General features: G+C 30.9%; 4 protein-coding genes and 1 long non-coding RNA gene across 8 annotated transcripts; 1 reads left to right on the forward strand and 4 right to left on the reverse strand.

Moving 5' to 3' along the window:
• Positions 1-1,279: 1,279 nt before the first annotated feature.
• LOC119663031 (probable ATP-dependent RNA helicase DDX43) lies at positions 1,280-4,509 on the reverse strand. The gene is made up of 8 exons (XM_038072692.1): positions 4,436-4,509; positions 3,345-3,778; positions 3,159-3,272; positions 2,570-3,075; positions 2,107-2,497; positions 1,901-2,041; positions 1,722-1,822; positions 1,280-1,664 (listed from the first exon to the last, which is right to left on the reverse strand). Exons 2-8 carry the CDS (start codon positions 3,759-3,761, stop codon positions 1,397-1,399), a joined length of 1,938 nt encoding a protein of 645 aa, XP_037928620.1. The 5' UTR covers positions 3,762-3,778; positions 4,436-4,509; the 3' UTR covers positions 1,280-1,396.
• On the forward strand, positions 3,009-15,964 carry LOC119663034. Of its 4 annotated transcripts, none has more exons than XR_005250949.1 (4): positions 3,009-3,096; positions 4,214-4,682; positions 9,869-10,337; positions 15,509-15,751. It is a non-coding gene; the product is annotated as an uncharacterized LOC119663034 (long non-coding RNA). The 4 variants fall into 4 exon arrangements; XR_005250948.1 differs by having other exon boundaries at positions 3,025-3,114; XR_005250950.1 differs by lacking the exon at positions 3,009-3,096 and adding an exon at positions 3,786-3,886.
• LOC119663032 (probable ATP-dependent RNA helicase DDX43) lies at positions 6,972-10,164 on the reverse strand. Its single transcript, XM_038072693.1, has 8 exons — positions 10,091-10,164; positions 9,003-9,436; positions 8,817-8,930; positions 8,228-8,733; positions 7,767-8,157; positions 7,561-7,701; positions 7,382-7,482; positions 6,972-7,324 (listed from the first exon to the last, which is right to left on the reverse strand). The coding sequence occupies exons 2-8, from the start codon at positions 9,417-9,419 to the stop codon at positions 7,057-7,059; spliced, it is 1,938 nt and encodes a 645-aa protein (XP_037928621.1). The 5' UTR covers positions 9,420-9,436; positions 10,091-10,164; the 3' UTR covers positions 6,972-7,056.
• Positions 12,605-15,804, reverse strand: LOC119663030 (probable ATP-dependent RNA helicase DDX43). The gene is made up of 8 exons (XM_038072691.1): positions 15,731-15,804; positions 14,643-15,076; positions 14,457-14,570; positions 13,868-14,373; positions 13,400-13,790; positions 13,194-13,334; positions 13,015-13,115; positions 12,605-12,957 (listed from the first exon to the last, which is right to left on the reverse strand). Exons 2-8 carry the CDS (start codon positions 15,057-15,059, stop codon positions 12,690-12,692), a joined length of 1,938 nt encoding a protein of 645 aa, XP_037928619.1. The 5' UTR covers positions 15,060-15,076; positions 15,731-15,804; the 3' UTR covers positions 12,605-12,689.
• A 2,182-nt stretch (positions 15,965-18,146) lies between the features above and the next one.
• LOC119663029 (probable ATP-dependent RNA helicase DDX43) lies at positions 18,147-20,271 on the reverse strand (the record flags this gene model as incomplete). Its single annotated transcript, XM_038072690.1, has 6 exons — positions 18,147-18,665; positions 18,719-18,819; positions 18,908-19,048; positions 19,105-19,495; positions 19,556-20,052; positions 20,152-20,271. Coding segments are annotated over 6 exons (1,518 nt in total), but the record flags the coding sequence as incomplete, so codon positions are not given.
• Positions 20,272-20,289: the final 18 nt, after the last annotated feature.

Raw genomic sequence — 20,289 nt, forward strand, 5'->3', positions numbered from 1 at the left:
TCAAACAGAATTTTTTAATTCACTCTAACCGTAATCGACTCTACCCCATTTACTGTGATTGAAAATCGGAGTATCAATTATCATATATCACAATATTATATTAATCATACAAATATTACAGACCTCTCTCAAAGGTAAAGATGTCTTTAATCTCCGCAATCCAATAATTCTAACGGATATGCCATTTCAATTCAAAAGATTGCAATTCACAATTCTATTGGCGTCTGCAATCACCATCTAAAGCGAGCTTAGTTCAATATTTAGGATACTGTGGTTCAACTCTCAACACAGATAAAAATTTATCAATATTTGGAAAGCGTGCTTTCTCATTTCTTTCTTTTCCATTTAATCAGACAGCCATGGAAACATGTATCTGCGTATAGCTACTTTTATTAAATATTTCATATAAGATTATATAAATATGTATACAACTTTAACAAATTTTATTAAATTAAATGACGTTTATTATTTAAATTAATTAAATTAAAGATTTATTTCAAATGACATCGATAACGATCTTCGCCATCGCTATGTTGACATTGTTTATAATTTTATGAACTGATCAGATGAATTTATTTCTTAGGAGGTCTTATCTATGGCTTAGTGAGAAATGATCATTCGAAGTGATAGTAAAGATTTCAAGTTAGTATAATGGCATTCATTGGCTTGACTTGACCTTGACTTGACTACAGTACTATACTTAAGCAGTGATCAATTGTCTATCAATTGTCTGTTTAAAATAACATTCAAATTAAAAATGTATAATGTGAAATAAATATATATTTTATATTAAGTTCATTTTATACCTCATCCAAATACATTTATGAATCCCATTAAAACTAATTCATTTTAAATGGAACAACTAGAAAACTTACTAATACAGAAATTTAATCGACTTTATCAGCCTCTGATTAAAAATCGTATATAGCGATTACAATATTTAACTCACATCATTGCCTGTACAAATAATTAATCTCCATCTTAAAAAAATTTCAAATAAAATATCTTATTTTCAGGAAAAAGTTGAAACTTTTACAAACGAAAAAGTAAGAACACAATAGAATCATCATAAAGTTGTAATTGATTAAATTTATTAAATTAACAAAGTTCACTGTATAAAAAACATATTTTAAATATTTCTTCTTTAAAACCTTATTCTAAAATGTAATTTTGTATTTCAATTTAAATAATACACATTTTTAATTAATTTTATTTTAGATTTTTCTTATTGTACATTATTATACTAATAACATTAGAAATAGTTTATTAATTAATTTTCAATATTTTAACGATCAACACTTTTTTAAGTAAAACACTGATCGGTTCGAATCAAACAGGGTTATTCACGATCTTGTTTATCGAATAATACCCCTACCATATATTAAAAAAATATCATTTAGTAACGGCGATTAAAACCACCACCCCTTTTAAAATCTGTACCACGTCTTTCTTTCATCTTCTCAAAACGATTGGACATTCTGTATAGTTCTTCTGGAGCTGCTTGACCAGCTTCTTCTAAAATACGAATGAGATCCTTTGCAACACCCCAATCCGAGCGTGTTATATAACTTATGGCAGTGCCAGTTCGCCCAGCGCGTCCAGTTCTACCAACACGATGAACATACTCCTCAATATTACGCGGAAAATCAAAATTAATAACATGACTAAATGAAAAACAATTAATACAACAAATTCGGTTTCAAATACTACTAAGCACTTACGTAATATCCTCAATATCTAAACCTCTTGAAGCAACATCTGTCGCTATCAAAACCTGTATATCACCTGACGCTATATCAGCCAGTGCTTGTTCTCGATCGGTCTAAAGACAATTTTTTTTAAGTTTATAAGAATTTTATATTCTGAGACATTACTCTAATTAAGTTAATGCATTATGTACCTGATCACGAGAACCATGTATACATTGTGTTGACAGGCCTTTTAGAGATAAATCACTGGACAAATCGTCAGCACGAGCTCGCTTAGAACAGAAGATAATAACCTTATCGGTTGATTTAAGGTTTTTTAAAAATGCAAGGACCTGCAACAAGAATAAATACATTGTTCTTCATAATTCTTCTTATTTAAGTTTTCAAATAATATTACCGTATTAAATTTGTCCGCATCCTCCAAGAGTTCTACATTTTGACTCACAGTATGAGTGGCAGTTAAATCAAGCGAACCAACACACACTTGAATAGGATTGTTCATATAACTTTCGGCCAATCTACCAACACTTGGTGGCCAGGTGGCACTAGTCATGACGGTCTGCCTGTCAGGACGTATGTCGAGTAGAATTTTTCGGATCTGTGGCTCGAAACCCATATCCAGCATACGATCCGCTTCGTCTAGTATTAAATATGTAACTGATGTAATGTCTATAACTTTAGCTTGAACCAAATCATTAAGACGTCCAGGAGTACAAATAACGCATTCAGCTCCTTCTTTGAAAACACTAATTTGGTCACGACGATTCCCACCACCATAAATGCATACACTGAATAAGAATTTCATAATAATTTTTTTCTTCATTCATTTTAAACTATGGTTTAACTATTTCCTAACTTACGCTTTTATTCCACGGAACGAGTACTTGTTAACTTCTTTTGCTATTTGTAATGCTAATTCTCGCGTTGGCGCTAAAATTAATATATTTGGACCATTACGTTTCTCACGTGGTGTAGTCTGTCCATCAGTATGAATCAAAGCAGGAAGCAGAAATGCTAAAGTTTTTCCAGTCCCTGTTTGGGCTATACCTATCATATCCTCGCCTCTCAATAATATAGGCCATGCTTGCTTCTGTATTGGTGATGGTTCATTAAAATTTTGTTTCTTTAACTCATCAAGGATATCAGGATAATCTTTGAAACAATGTTGAAATTTCCAAATTGGTTTCGGTATATCAGGACACATTTGATCTTCATTTGTCACCAAACGGGAAACACTTATATTATTGTTTAAATAACGCATTTCATTCACTTCTTCTTCTGTCTTAATAGCGACTTCCTCTACTTCTTCATAAAAATTTTTTCTCAAGTCTGGCAGATGCGCCCAGTGTAACCTACGATGTTCTTCCTGTAATCAAAAATGCCTCATGTGAGCAAAATAAATATGGTAAATCGATAACTTAATATGTAGATTTTAAAAATTTTTCTTACAACTTTTCTATTCAAAGTTTCCCAATCGATAGGCTGCAATACTACATGGTTTTCGGCGCCACCATTATATACATTTTTCGTAGGCGCATTTAATCTAATTCCACCACTTTCTCCCTAAATCAATTTTGTTATGAGATATTATATTAATATATATCCATATTCTCCTTCTTTTTAATTTATACTTACAGATTTTGGAGCTGCAACCTGAATATTGTCATTTTCGGAAGAAGCATTAAAACGATTCATTGTATTTTCTTTTAATACAACTTTGGGATTGTGCGAGACTTCGTGATTTGGAAATGAAAAATTTCTATTTTCTTGACCAGACATAATATCACGAATATATTTGACTGCATCGTCAACATTTTTTCTATTACGACCCTTGACAGAAATTTCCTTGGTGTCATTGTTTATATGTATATAAACGTTGAAGTTTGTTCTAATTTCTTTAATTTTACAACCGCCACGACCAATTATGGCACCAATGTAAGCAGGGTCTGCAGGAAATTTCTCCATAAAATCATCAAAATGATTTAAGTTTGAGTTTAAAACTCCACACTCGTTCCTTTCAGATTGAGTTGCACCAGTTCCAAAAGTATCCATTTTGAAGTAAGCAAAATCTAAATAAAGGAATACCTGATTATTCCGTTTTCTATAAAACGAACCAAATTTCAAACATTCAAATCACGACCGCTTTTACGAACTCCTCAATCATAACATATGAAACGGTATTTAAAATTGACTATTAAAATTAAAAATATGTTTTTTAACATTGATTATTAGGGAATAAAGCAATTGCACTCTTATGTTTAAAGTATGTCGAAAATAATACTGCCGCCGCCTTCTTAAGTCTCATCACGCAATGATTCTTATATAAATATTTCAAATGGAGATTTTTTTTGCAAATACGTCACATAACCTTAAATATATGTGAATTGCAGTGATTTTTTTTTATAGTTAATTTTTGTTTTTTAATTATAGTTTTAAAATTCTTTAAATAAAGAAACAATGATTTCTTTAAAACTTTTTGTTTAATATGTGCATTATATTTGCAGTTATTTCTTGGAACAAGCAAAATTGGCGGCTGTTTCAAGTTCTTGTCGGTTGCGAAAACAAATCAAAAATTCTTAATACTATAAAATATTTTTAACAAGTTCCAGAATTAATTGAAAAAAGTTGAACATATATTCGAACTGAAGTCATGAAACACGTATCAAGTATCACGAATCACGAATCATGAATCACGAAACACGAATTTTTTGGAGGAAGATACATACCAGCCTTAAAACCAAATCCAATTGAAAAAACACAAGCCGCTAAAAAAACGATCCGACCACCGACTCGTCTCTTGCAAAAGTAACCAATGAACAAGAAAACTTGTGTCGTTCTTTCAAAATTAATATAAATACATTTGGCAGCCCATACTCAAATTTGCGTGATGTAACTATATTAATTTGGTTTAGACTTTTTGGACACAAATGAATTTCACAAGGGGATAAATCGGATTAGCACACTATTTAATAGGTAAGCCCACATACTATTTTCATACTACATGTGTTAAATTATAAAAGTTTACAAAGTTCTGACATATTCATATCAAATTCATATAATCATATCAAATTCAATTCATAAAATTACGGTTACATTGATAAGAACAATGTACCGATTAGCATTCTGAGAAGAGCGTCTCAGAAGAACCTATACACTAATAACTCGATTAACAGCTACTTCGTACAACAGTAACCTCGATTAACGACCCAGCCGTATTTCTGATCGTGTTTTGCTTAACAGTGAAGAAAACGACAAACATGTCTTTTATAATGCAAGTAAGAGCTGGTTTGAGAATCAATATACCATAAAACTTTCTGCAAAAGGTACAACATTAAAAATGTCATACTAATGTCAAACAGAGATCAGTCGTGGAAAGAAACAAAAATGTGATCTCTTAAGAAATTTTGGAAGCACTTACGTCTGGAATACGTCGTCAAAACCCTGTGCCTGTACCTGATACCAACGTAAATGAAAAATCTGCTAAATTTGCAGAGAAAGAGGCAACTAGAGATCTCAAAATTAAAGATCTATTTCGTCAGAGTAGCTCGGATTGTTTTTGAGTTCATTATATTAATAATTATGTTAATGATTTTTTATATTTTTTGTGCAATAGGCGGTGATTTATTCAAAATATATCGTTTGGTTTTCCCTTTTGTGTCTATTGATTTATCAATGGCCAATCTTTTGTCGCGAGTGTTATAAAATATTGAAAAATAATTTCATTCTAAAATGATAATGATAAATGCTACATCATTTTGAAGAGCTACTCAATTCACTTTGAAATTCTGTTAATTAGCAACCGACATGTAAATAAGAAATCATACAAACGGATTAAATATCAAACAGAATTTTTTAATTCACTCTAACCGTAATCGACTCTACCCCATTTACTGTGATTGAAAATCGTAGTATCAATTATCATATATCACAATATTATATTAATCATACAAATATTACAGATCTCTCTCAAAGGTAAAGATGTCTTTAATCTCCGCAATCCAATAATTCTAACGGATATGCCATTTCAATTCAAAAGATTGCAATTCACAATTCTATTGGCGTCTGCAATCACCATCTAAAGCGAGCTTAGTTCAATATTTAGGATACTGTGGTTCAACTCTCAACACAGATAATCTTCCACATGAACAACTATATGTTACTTGTTCTATAGTCCACAAATCGAACAATATATATCTACACTCGCAATGGAATAATAAAATAAAATTATTGATAAAATTTATCAATATTTGGAAAGCGTGCTTTCTAATTTCTTTCTTTTCCATTTAATCAGACAGCCATGTTAACACGTATCTGCGTATAGCTGCTTTTATTAAATATTATATGTATACAACTTTAACAAATTTTATTAAATTAAATGACGTTTATTATTTAAATATATTAAATTAAAGATTTATTTCAAATGACATCGATAACGATCCTCGCCATCGCTATGTTGACATTGTTTATAATTTTATGAACTGATCAGATGAATTGATTTCTTAGGAGGTCTTATCTATGGCTTAGTGAGAAATGATCATTCGAAGTGATAGTAAAGATTTCAAGTTAGTATAATGGCATTCATTGGCTTGACTTGACCTTGACTTGACCTTGACTTGACCTTGACCTGACCTCAGTACTATACTTGAGCAGTGATCAATTGTCTATCAATTGTCTGTTTAAAATAACATTCAAATTAAAAATGTATAATGTGAAAAAAATATATATTTTATATTAAGTTCATTTTATACCACATCCAATACATTTATGAATCCTATTAAAACCGAATCCTATTAAAATTCATTTTAAATGAAACAACTAGAAAACTTACTAATACAGAAATTTAATCAACTTTATCAGCCTCTGATTAAAAATCGTATATAGCGATTACAATATTTAACTCACATCGTTGCCTGTACAAATAATTAATCTCCATCTTAAAAAAATTTCAAATAAAATATCTTATTTTCAGGAAAAAGTTGAAACTTTTACAAACGAAAAAGTAAGAACACAATAGAATCATCATAAAGTTGTAATTGATTAAATTTATTAAATTAACAAAGTTCACTGTATAAAAAACATATTTTAAATATTTCTTATTTAAAAATTTATTCTAAAATGTAATTTTGTATTTCAATTTAAATAATACACATTTTTAATTAATTTTATTTTAGATTTTTCTTATTGTACATTATTATACTAATAACATTAGAAATAGTTTATTAATTAATTTTCAATTTTAACGATCAACACTTTTTTAAGTAAAACACTGATCGGTTCGAATCAAACAGGGTTATTCACGATCTTGTTTATCGAATAATACCCCTACCATATATTAAAAAAATATCATTTAGTAACGGCGATTAAAACCACCACCCCTTTTAAAATCTGTACCACGTCTTTCTTTCATCTTCTCAAAACGATTGGACATTCTGTATAGTTCTTCTGGAGCTGCTTGACCAGCTTCTTCTAAAATACGAATGAGATCCTTTGCAACACCCCAATCCGAGCGTGTTATATAACTTATGGCAGTGCCAGTTCGCCCAGCGCGTCCAGTTCTACCAACACGATGAACATACTCCTCAATATTACGCGGAAAATCAAAATTAATAACATGACTAAATGAAAAACAATTAATACAACAAATTCGGTTTCAAATACTACTAAGCACTTACGTAATATCCTCAATATCTAAACCTCTTGAAGCAACATCTGTCGCTATCAAAACCTGTATATCACCTGACGCTATATCAGCCAGTGCTTGTTCTCGATCGGTCTAAAGACAATTTTTTTTAAGTTTATAAGAATTTTATATTCTGAGACATTACTCTAATTAAGTTAATGCATTATGTACCTGATCACGAGAACCATGTATACATTGTGTTGACAGGCCTTTTAGAGATAAATCACTGGACAAATCGTCAGCACGAGCTCGCTTAGAACAGAAGATAATAACCTTATCGGTTGATTTAAGGTTTTTTAAAAATGCAAGGACCTGCAACAAGAATAAATACATTGTTCTTCATAATTCTTCTTATTTAAGTTTTCAAATAATATTACCGTATTAAATTTGTCCGCATCCTCCAAGAGTTCTACATTTTGACTCACAGTATGAGTGGCAGTTAAATCAAGCGAACCAACACACACTTGAATAGGATTGTTCATATAACTTTCGGCCAATCTACCAACACTTGGTGGCCAGGTGGCACTAGTCATGACGGTCTGCCTGTCAGGACGTATGTCGAGTAGAATTTTTCGGATCTGTGGCTCGAAACCCATATCCAGCATACGATCCGCTTCGTCTAGTATTAAATATGTAACTGATGTAATGTCTATAACTTTAGCTTGAACCAAATCATTAAGACGTCCAGGAGTACAAATAACGCATTCAGCTCCTTCTTTGAAAACACTAATTTGGTCACGACGATTCCCACCACCATAAATGCATACACTGAATAAGAATTTCATAATTTTTTTTCTTCATTCATTTTAAACTATGGTTTAACTATTTCCTAACTTACGCTTTTATTCCACGGAACGAGTACTTGTTAACTTCTTTTGCTATTTGTAATGCTAATTCTCGCGTTGGCGCTAAAATTAATATATTTGGACCATTACGTTTCTCACGTGGTGTAGTCTGTCCATCAGTATGAATCAAAGCAGGAAGCAGAAATGCTAAAGTTTTTCCAGTCCCTGTTTGGGCTATACCTATCATATCCTCGCCTCTCAATAATATAGGCCATGCTTGCTTCTGTATTGGTGATGGTTCATTAAAATTTTGTTTCTTTAACTCATCAAGGATATCAGGATAATCTTTGAAACAATGTTGAAATTTCCAAATTGGTTTCGGTATATCAGGACACATTTGATCTTCATTTGTCACCAAACGGGAAACACTTATATTATTGTTTAAATAACGCATTTCATTCACTTCTTCTTCTGTCTTAATAGCGACTTCCTCTACTTCTTCATAAAAATTTTTTCTCAAGTCTGGCAGATGCGCCCAGTGTAACCTACGATGTTCTTCCTGTAATCAAAAATGCCTCATGTGAGCAAAATAAATATGGTAAATCGATAACTTAATATGTAGATTTTAAAAATTTTTCTTACAACTTTTCTATTCAAAGTTTCCCAATCGATAGGCTGCAATACTACATGGTTTTCGGCGCCACCATTATATACATTTTTCGTAGGCGCATTTAATCTAATTCCACCACTTTCTCCCTAAATCAATTTTGTTATGAGATATTATATTAATATATATCCATATTCTCCTTCTTTTTAATTTATACTTACAGATTTTGGAGCTGCAACCTGAATATTGTCATTTTCGGAAGAAGCATTAAAACGATTCATTGTATTTTCTTTTAATACAACTTTGGGATTGTGCGAGACTTCGTGATTTGGAAATGAAAAATTTCTATTTTCTTGACCAGACATAATATCACGAATATATTTGACTGCATCGTCAACATTTTTTCTATTACGACCCTTGACAGAAATTTCCTTGGTGTCATTGTTTATATGTATATAAACGTTGAAGTTTGTTCTAATTTCTTTAATTTTACAACCGCCACGACCAATTATGGCACCAATGTAAGCAGGGTCTGCAGGAAATTTCTCCATAAAATCATCAAAATGATTTAAGTTTGAGTTTAAAACTCCACACTCGTTCCTTTCAGATTGAGTTGCACCAGTTCCAAAAGTATCCATTTTGAAGTAAGCAAAATCTAAATAAAGGAATACCTGATTATTCCGTTTTCTATAAAACGAACCAAATTTCAAACATTCAAATCGCGACCGCTTTTACGAACTCCTCAATCATAAGATATGAAACGGTATTTAAAATTGACTATTAGAATTAAAAATATGTTTAACATTGATTATTAGGGAATAAAGCAATTGCACTCTTATGTTTAAAGTATGTCGAAAATAATACTGCCGCCGCCTTCTTAAGTCTCATCACGCAATGATTCTTATATAAATATTTCAAATGGAGATTTTTTTTGCAAATACGTCACATAACCTTAAATATATGTGAATTGCAGTGATTTTTTTTTATAGTTAATTTTTGTTTTTTAATTATAGTTTTAAAATTCTTTAAATAAAGAAACAATGATTTCTTTAAAACTTTTTGTTTAATATGTGCATTATATTTGCAGTTATTTCTTGGAACAAGCAAAATTGGCGGCTGTTTCAAGTTCTTGTCGGTTGCGAAAACAAATCAAAAATTCTTAATACTATAAAATATTTTTAACAAGTTCCAGAATTAATTGAAAAAAGTTGAACATATATTCGAACTGAAGTCATGAAACACGTATCAAGTATCACGAATCACGAATCATGAATCACGAAACACGAATTTTTTGGAGGAAGATACATACCAGCCTTAAAACCAAATCCAATTGAAAAAACACAAGCCGCTAAAAAAACGATCCGACCACCGACTCGTCTCTTGCAAAAGTAACCAATGAACAAGAAAACTTGTGTCGTTCTTTCAAAATTAATATAAATACATTTGGCAGCCCATACTCAAATTTGCGTGATGTAACTATATTAATTTGGTTTAGACTTTTTGGACACAAATGAATTTCACAAGGGGATAAATCGGATTAGCACACTATTTAATAGGTAAGCCCACATACTATTTTCATACTACATGTGTTAAATTATAAAAGTTTACAAAGTTCTGACATATTCATATCAAATTCATATAATCATATCAAATTCAATTCATAAAATTACGGTTACATTGATAAGAACAATGTACCGATTAGCATTCTGAGAAGAGCGTCTCAGAAGAACCTATACACTAATAACTCGATTAACAGCTACTTCGTACAACAGTAACCTCGATTAACGACCCAGCTGTATTTCTGATCGTGTTTTGCTTAACAGTGAAGAAAACGACAAACATGTCTTTTATAATGCAAGTAAGAGCTGGTTTGAGAATCAATATACCATAAAACTTTCTGCAAAAGGTACAACATTAAAAATGTCATACTAATGTCAAACAGAGATCAGTCGTGGAAAGAAACAAAAATGTGATCTCTTAAGAAATTTTGGAAGCACTTACGTCTGGAATACGTCGTCAAAACCCTGTGCCTGTACCTGATACCAACGTAAATGAAAAATCTGCTAAATTTGCGGAGAAAGAGGCAACTAGAGATCTCAAAATTAAAGATCTATTTCGTCAGAGTAGCTCGGATTGTTTTTGAGTTCATTATATTAATAATTATGTTAATGATTTTTTATATTTTTTGTGCAATAGGCGGTGATTTATTCAAAATATATCGTTTGGTTTTCCCTTTTGTGTCTATTGATTTATCAATGGCCAATCTTTTGTCGCGAGTGTTATAAAATATTGAAAAATAATTTCATTCTAAAATGATAATGATAAATGCTACATCATTTTGAAGAGCTACTCAATTCACTTTGAAATTCTGTTAATTAGCAACCGACATGTAAATAAGAAATCATACAAACGGATTAAATATCAAACAGAATTTTTTAATTCACTCTAACCGTAATCGACTCTACCCCATTTACTGTGATTGAAAATCGTAGTATCAATTATCATATATCACAATATTATATTAATCATACAAATATTACAGATCTCTCTCAAAGGTAAAGATGTCTTTAAGCTCCGCAATCCAATAATTCTAACGGATATGCCATTTCAATTCAAAAGATTGCAATTCACAATTCTATTGGCGTCTGCAATCACCATCTAAAGCGAGCTTAGTTCAATATTTAGGATACTGTGGTTCAACTCTCAACACAGATAATCTTCCACATGAACAACTATATGTTACTTGTTCTATAGTCCACAAATCGAACAATATATATCTACACTCGCAATGGAATAATAAAATAAAATTATTGATAAAATTTATCAATATTTGGAAAGCGTGCTTTCTAATTTCTTTCTTTTCCATTTAATCAGACAGCCATGTTAACACGTATCTGCGTATAGCTGCTTTTATTAAATATTATATGTATACAACTTTAACAAATTTTATTAAATTAAATGACGTTTATTATTTAAATATATTAAATTAAAGATTTATTTCAAATGACATCGATAACGATCCTCGCCATCGCTATGTTGACATTGTTTATAATTTTATGAACTGATCAGATGAATTGATTTCTTAGGAGGTCTTATCTATGGCTTAGTGAGAAATGATCATTCGAAGTGATAGTAAAGATTTCAAGTTAGTATAATGGCATTCATTGGCTTGACTTGACCTTGACTTGACTACAGTACTATACTTGAGCAGTGATCAATTGTCTATCAATTGTCTGTTTAAAATAACATTCAAATTAAAAATGTATAATGTGAAAAAAATATATATTTTATATTAAGTTCATTTTATACCTCATCCAATACATTTATGAATCCTATTAAAACTGAATCCTATTAAAATTCATTTTAAATGAAACAACTAGAAAACTTACTAATACAGAAATTTAATCAACTTTATCAGCCTCTGATTAAAAATCGTATATAGCGATTACAATATTTAACTCACATCGTTGCCTGTACAAATAATTAATCTCCATCTTAAAAAAATTTCAAATAAAATATCTTATTTTCAGGAAAAAGTTGAAACTTTTACAAACGAAAAAGTAAGAACACAATAGAATCATCATAAAGTTGTAATTGATTAAATTTATTAAATTAACAAAGTTCACTGTATAAAAAACATATTTTAAATATTTCTTATTTAAAAATTTATTCTAAAATGTAATTTTGTATTTCAATTTAAATAATACACATTTTTAATTAATTTTATTTTAGATTTTTCTTATTGTACATTATTATACTAATAACATTAGAAATAGTTTATTAATTAATTTTCAATTTTAACGATCAACACTTTTTTAAGTAAAACACTGATCGGTTCGAATCAAACAGGGTTATTCACGATCTTGTTTATCGAATAATACCCCTACCATATATTAAAAAAATATCATTTAGTAACGGCGATTAAAACCACCACCCCTTTTAAAATCTGTACCACGTCTTTCTTTCATCTTCTCAAAACGATTGGACATTCTGTATAGTTCTTCTGGAGCTGCTTGACCAGCTTCTTCTAAAATACGAATGAGATCCTTTGCAACACCCCAATCCGAGCGTGTTATATAACTTATGGCAGTGCCAGTTCGCCCAGCGCGTCCAGTTCTACCAACACGATGAACATACTCCTCAATATTACGCGGAAAATCAAAATTAATAACATGACTAAATGAAAAACAATTAATACAACAAATTCGGTTTCAAATACTACTAAGCACTTACGTAATATCCTCAATATCTAAACCTCTTGAAGCAACATCTGTCGCTATCAAAACCTGTATATCACCTGACGCTATATCAGCCAGTGCTTGTTCTCGATCGGTCTAAAGACAATTTTTTTTAAGTTTATAAGAATTTTATATTCTGAGACATTACTCTAATTAAGTTAATGCATTATGTACCTGATCACGAGAACCATGTATACATTGTGTTGACAGGCCTTTTAGAGATAAATCACTGGACAAATCGTCAGCACGAGCTCGCTTAGAACAGAAGATAATAACCTTATCGGTTGATTTAAGGTTTTTTAAAAATGCAAGGACCTGCAGCAAGAATAAATACATTGTTCTTCATAATTCTTCTTATTTAAGTTTTCAAATAATATTACCGTATTAAATTTGTCCGCATCCTCCAAGAGTTCTACATTTTGACTCACAGTATGAGTGGCAGTTAAATCAAGCGAACCAACACACACTTGAATAGGATTGTTCATATAACTTTCGGCCAATCTACCAACACTTGGTGGCCAGGTGGCACTAGTCATGACGGTCTGCCTGTCAGGACGTATGTCGAGTAGAATTTTTCGGATCTGTGGCTCGAAACCCATATCCAGCATACGATCCGCTTCGTCTAGTATTAAATATGTAACTGATGTAATGTCTATAACTTTAGCTTGAACCAAATCATTAAGACGTCCAGGAGTACAAATAACGCATTCAGCTCCTTCTTTGAAAACACTAATTTGGTCACGACGATTCCCACCACCATAAATGCATACACTGAATAAGAATTTCTTCATTGAATAATTTTTTTCTTCATTCATTTTAAACTATGGTTTAACTATTTCCTAACTTACGCTTTTATTCCACGGAACGAGTACTTGTTAACTTCTTTTGCTATTTGTAATGCTAATTCTCGCGTTGGCGCTAAAATTAATATATTTGGACCATTACGTTTCTCACGTGGTGTAGTCTGTCCATCAGTATGAATCAAAGCAGGAAGCAGAAATGCTAAAGTTTTTCCAGTCCCTGTTTGGGCTATACCTATCATATCCTCGCCTCTCAATAATATAGGCCATGCTTGCTTCTGTATTGGTGATGGTTCATTAAAATTTTGTTTCTTTAACTCATCAAGGATATCAGGATAATCTTTGAAACAATGTTGAAATTTCCAAATTGGTTTCGGTATATCAGGACACATTTGATCTTCATTTGTCACCAAACGGGAAACACTTATATTATTGTTTAAATAACGCATTTCATTCACTTCTTCTTCTGTCTTAATAGCGACTTCCTCTACTTCTTCATAAAAATTTTTTCTCAAGTCTGGCAGATGCGCCCAGTGTAACCTACGATGTTCTTCCTGTAATCAAAAATGCCTCATGTGAGCAAAATAAATATGGTAAATCGATAACTTAATATGTAGATTTTAAAAATTTTTCTTACAACTTTTCTATTCAAAGTTTCCCAATCGATAGGCTGCAATACTACATGGTTTTCGGCGCCACCATTATATACATTTTTCGTAGGCGCATTTAATCTAATTCCACCACTTTCTCCCTAAATCAATTTTGTTATGAGATATTATATTAATATATATCCATATTCTCCTTCTTTTTAATTTATACTTACAGATTTTGGAGCTGCAACCTGAATATTGTCATTTTCGGAAGAAGCATTAAAACGATTCATTGTATTTTCTTTTAATACAACTTTGGGATTGTGCGAGACTTCGTGATTTGGAAATGAAAAATTTCTATTTTCTTGACCAGACATAATATCACGAATATATTTGACTGCATCGTCAACATTTTTTCTATTACGACCCTTGACAGAAATTTCCTTGGTGTCATTGTTTATATGTATATAAACGTTGAAGTTTGTTCTAATTTCTTTAATTTTACAACCGCCACGACCAATTATGGCACCAATGTAAGCAGGGTCTGCAGGAAATTTCTCCATAAAATCATCAAAATGATTTAAGTTTGAGTTTAAAACTCCACACTCGTTCCTTTCAGATTGAGTTGCACCAGTTCCAAAAGTATCCATTTTGAAGTAAGCAAAATCTAAATAAAGGAATACCTGATTATTCCGTTTTCTATAAAACGAACCAAATTTCAAACATTCAAATCGCGACCGCTTTTACGAACTCCTCAATCATAAGATATGAAACGGTATTTAAAATTGACTATTAGAATTAAAAATATGTTTAACATTGATTATTAGGGAATAAAGCAATTGCACTCTTATGTTTAAAGTATGTCGAAAATAATACTGCCGCCGCCTTCTTAAGTCTCATCACGCAATGATTCTTATATAAATATTTCAAATGGAGATTTTTTTTGCAAATACGTCACATAACCTTAAATATATGTGAATTGCAGTGATTTTTTTTTATAGTTAATTTTTGTTTTTTAATTATAGTTTTAAAATTCTTTAAATAAAGAAACAATGATTTCTTTAAAACTTTTTGTTTAATATGTGCATTATATTTGCAGTTATTTCTTGGAACAAGCAAAATTGGCGGCTGTTTCAAGTTCTTGTCGGTTGCGAAAACAAATCAAAAATTCTTAATACTATAAAATATTTTTAACAAGTTCCAGAATTAATTGAAAAAAGTTGAACATATATTCGAACTGAAGTCATGAAACACGTATCAAGTATCACGAATCACGAATCATGAATCACGAAACACGAATTTTTTGGAGGAAGATACATACCAGCCTTAAAACCAAATCCAATTGAAAAAACACAAGCCGCTAAAAAAACGATCCGACCACCGACTCGTCTCTTGCAAAAGTAACCAATGAACAAGAAAACTTGTGTCGTTCTTTCAAAATTAATATAAATACATTTGGCAGCCCATACTCAAATTTGCGTGATGTAACTATATTAATTTGGTTTAGACTTTTTGGACACAAATGAATTTCACAAGGGGATAAATCGGATTAGCACACTATTTAATAGGTAAGCCCACATACTATTTTCATACTACATGTGTTAAATTATAAAAGTTTACAAAGTTCTGACATATTCATATCAAATTCATATAATCATATCAAATTCAATTCATAAAATTACGGTTACATTGATAAGAACAATGTACCGATTAGCATTCTGAGAAGAGCGTCTCAGAAGAACCTATACACTAATAACTCGATTAACAGCTACTTCGTACAACAGTAACCTCGATTAACGACCCAGCCGTATTTCTGATCGTGTTTTGCTTAACAGTGAAGAAAACGACAAACATGTCTTTTATAATGCAAGTAAGAGCTGCAAAAGGTACAACATTAAAAATGTCATACTAATGTCAAACAGAGATCAGTCGTGGAAAAAAACAAAAATGTGATCTCTTAAGAAATTTTGGAAGCACTTACGTCTGGAATACGTCGTCAAAACCCTGTGCCTGTACCTGATACCAACGTAAATGAAAAATCTGCTAAATTTGCAGAGAAAGAGGCAACTAGAGATCTCAAAATTAAAGATCTATTTCGTCAGAGTAGCTCGGATTGTTTTTGAGTTCATTATATTAATAATTATGTTAATGATTTTTTATATTTTTTGTGCAATAGGCGGTGATTTATTCAAAATATATCGTTTGGTTTTCCCTTTTGTGTCTATTGATTTATCAATGGCCAATCTTTTGTCGCGAGTGTTATAAAATATTGAGAAATAATTTCATTCCAAAATGATAATGATAAATGCTACATCATTTTGAAGAGCTAATCAATTCACTTTGAAATTCTGTTAATTAGCAACCGACATGTAAATAAGAAATCATACAAACAGATTAAATATCAAACAGAATTTTTTAATTCACTCTAACCGTAATCGATTCTACCCCATTTACTGTGATTGAAAATCGTAGTATCAGTTATCATATATAACAATATTATATTAATCATACAAATATTACAGACCTCTCTCAAAAGTAAAGATGTCTTTAATCTCCGCAATCCAATAATTCTAACGGATATTCCATTTCAATTCAAAAGATTGCAATTCACAATTCTATTGGCGTCTGCAATCACCATCTAAAGTGAGCTTAGTTCATTATTTAGGATACTGTGGTTCAACTCTCAACACAGATAATCTTCCACATGAACAACTATATGTTACTTGTTCTATAGTCCACAAATCGAACAATATATATCTACACTCGCAATGGAATAATACAATAAAATTATTGATAAAATTTATCAATATATGGAAAGCGTGCTTTCTCATTGCTTTCTTTTCCATTCAATCAGACAGCCATGGAAACAAGTATCTGCGTATAGCTACTTTTATTAAATATTTCATATAAGATTATATAAATATGTATACAACTTTAACAAATTTTATTAAATTAAATGACGTTTATTATTTAAATTTATTAAATTAAAGATTTATTTCAAATGACATCGATAACGGTCCTCGCGCCATCGCTATGTTGACATTGTTAATAATTTTATGAACTGATCAGATGAATTGATTTCTTAGGAGGTCTTATCTATGGCTTAGTGAGAAATGATCATTCGAAGTGATAGTAAAGATTTCAAGTTAGTATAATGGCATTCATTGGCTTGACTTGACCTTGACTTGACTACAGTACTATACTTGAGCAGTGATCAATTGTCTATCAATTGTCTGTTTAAAATAACATTCAAATTAAAAATGTATAATGTGAAAAAAATATATATTTTATATTAAGTTCATTTTATACCTCATCCAATACATTTATGAATCCTATTAAAACTGAATCCTATTAAAATTCATTTTAAATGAAACAACTAGAAAACTTACTAATACAGAAATTTAATCGACTTTATCAGCCTCTGATTAAAAATCGTATATAGCGATTACAATATTTAACTCACATCATTGCCTGTACAAATAATTAATCTCCATCTTAAAAAAATTTCAAATAAAATATCTTATTTTCAGGAAAAAGTTAAAACTTTCACAAACGAAAAAGTAAGAACACAATAGAATCATCATAAAGTTGTAATTGATTAAATTTATTAAATTAACAAAGTTCACTGTATAAAAAACATATTTTAAATATTTCTTATTTAAAACCTTATTCTAAAATGTAATTTTGTATTTAAATTTAAATAATACACATTTTTAATTAATTTTATTTCAGATTTTTCTTATTGTACATTACTATACTAATAACATTAGAAATAGTTTGTTAATTAATTTTCAATTTTAACGATCAACGTTCTTTTAAGTATAACACTCATCGGTTCGAATCAAACAGGGTTATTTACGATTTTGTTTATCGAATAACATGTTACCTCTGCAATGTGAAAAACAAAATGCAATGTTGTTTTCAAGGTGCGCTGTTACCATGTTAATCTTAATAGTGATTATTCGTACTATGTTTAAAAAAGTATTATTTAGTAACGGCGATTAAAACGACCACCCCTTTTAAAATCTGTACCACGTCTTTCTTTCATCTCGTCAAAACGGTTGGACATTCTATGTAGTTCTTCTGGAACTTCTTGACCAGCTTCTTCTAAAATACGAATGAGATCCTTTGCAATACCCCAATCTGAGCGTGTTATATAACTTATGGAAGTGCCGGATCGCCCAGCGCGTCCAGTTCTACCAACACGATGAACATACTCTTCAATATTACGTGGAAAATCGAAATTAATAACATGCCTAAAAAAAAACATTTTAAACTTTTTCTATAATAAATATTACTAAGCAATTACGTTATATCATCAATATCTAAGCCTCTTGAAGCCACATCTGTAGCTACTAACACCTGTATATCACCTGACGATATATCAGCAATTGCTTGTTCTCGATCGGCCTGAAAAATATTTGTATTATATAATTTCATGTAAAAATTTTTTTTGGAGTATATATCCGTAACAATAGGTAATATATATATTAGTAACCTGATCACGTGATCCATGTATACATTGTGTTGAAAGGCCTTCCAAACAAAGTTCACTGGATAAATCGTCAGCACGAGTTCGCTTACCACAGAAAATAATAACCTTATCACTTCCCATTAATCGTTTTAAAAATCTTAAGACCTTGAACAAATAAAATTAACTGCGTTTAGAATACCTAAGTTTATTAGTCATTTTACCACATTAAATTTCTGGTCTTCTTCTACGAATTCAATAACTTGTTTTACTGTATGTGTTGCTGTTAAATCGAGCGAACCAACATACACTTGTATAGGGTCCTTCATATAACTTTCTGCGAGTCTTCTAACACCTGCAGGCCATGTAGCACTAGTCATAACGGTCTGTCGATCAGGACGTATATCAAGTAAAATTTTACGAATCTGTGGTTCGAAACCCAAATCCAGCATACGGTCTGCTTCATCCAATATTAAATATGTTATGGTTGTAACATCAATAACTTTAGCTTGAACTAAGTCATTGAGTCGTCCAGGTGTGCAAATAATGCATTCAGCACCTTTTTGAAAATCATTAATTTGATCACGTCGACTACCGCCACCATAAATACATACACTATATAAAATCACAAATTTATTTTCATAGTACGTATCAGTTAATTTTTTCCCAACTTACGCTTTCATTCCACGGAACGAGTATTTGTTTACTTCTTTTTCTATTTGTAGTGCTAATTCTCGCGTTGGTGCCAGTACTAATATGTTCGGACCGTTGCGAGGTTTCGGTTGACCATCAGTATGAATCAGAGCTGGAAGCAAAAATGCTAAGGTTTTACCTGTGCCTGTTTGGGCTATACCTATCAAATCTTCTCCTTTTAATAATATAGGCCATGCTTGCTTCTGTATTGGAGAGGGTTCAGTAAAGTTCTGTTTATTAATCTCTTCCAGAAGATCAGGATAATCTTTAAAACATTGCTCGAATTTCCAAACTGGATTAGGAATGTCATCAAACTTTTCATCTTTACTTGTTATGAGTCGAGAAACGGTAATGTTATTGTTAGAAAGACGCAACTCATTCACATCCTTCATCGTCATATTAGCAACTTCTGACTCTTCACGATAAAAATCTTTTGTCAGTTTTGGAGCATTTGCCCATCGCGCTTTACGAGATTCCTCCTGTTAATAAATATATAATATTAACATATTAAACAATATTAATATTAGAAATTAAATATTTAAAACATATTTGTGTAGTTTTCATTATTTAATATTTACAGCGTTACGATTTGCAGCTGCCCAATCGATTGGTTCAAAATCATCATTTCCAAAAGAATAATCATTTTTAGGAAACGAATACTTCGAGTCCGTATCATTTTTCTGTTCCTGAAACGCAATATTTATAATATAAGCGGA

Source organism: Teleopsis dalmanni, unplaced genomic scaffold (assembly GCF_002237135.1).
Source record: "Teleopsis dalmanni isolate 2A unplaced genomic scaffold, ASM223713v2 unscaffolded_contig_0088, whole genome shotgun sequence".
Taxonomy (NCBI): Eukaryota; Metazoa; Arthropoda; class Insecta; order Diptera; family Diopsidae; genus Teleopsis; species Teleopsis dalmanni.

Bases quoted from the DNA above. Each gene is read 5' to 3' on its own strand.
- LOC119663031 (XM_038072692.1), bottom strand. From the start codon at position 3,761: ATGGATACTTTTGGAACTGGTGCAACTCAATCTGAAAGGAACGAGTGT. The intron at 2,042-2,106 runs GTAATATTATTT...TTCTTGTTGCAG, and splicing joins ATGCGGACAAATTTAATACG to GTCCTTGCATTTTTAAAAAA. The intron at 1,665-1,721 runs GTAAGTGCTTAG...TTTTTCATTTAG, and splicing joins TTAGATATTGAGGATATTAC to TCATGTTATTAATTTTGATT.
- LOC119663032 (XM_038072693.1), bottom strand. From the start codon at position 9,419: ATGGATACTTTTGGAACTGGTGCAACTCAATCTGAAAGGAACGAGTGT. The intron at 7,702-7,766 runs GTAATATTATTT...TTCTTGTTGCAG, and splicing joins ATGCGGACAAATTTAATACG to GTCCTTGCATTTTTAAAAAA. The intron at 7,325-7,381 runs GTAAGTGCTTAG...TTTTTCATTTAG, and splicing joins TTAGATATTGAGGATATTAC to TCATGTTATTAATTTTGATT.
- LOC119663030 (XM_038072691.1), bottom strand. From the start codon at position 15,059: ATGGATACTTTTGGAACTGGTGCAACTCAATCTGAAAGGAACGAGTGT. The intron at 14,571-14,642 runs GTAAGTATAAAT...AAATTGATTTAG, and splicing joins AGGTTGCAGCTCCAAAATCT to GGAGAAAGTGGTGGAATTAG. The intron at 13,791-13,867 runs GTAAGTTAGGAA...ATTCTTATTCAG, and splicing joins TCGTTCCGTGGAATAAAAGC to TGTATGCATTTATGGTGGTG.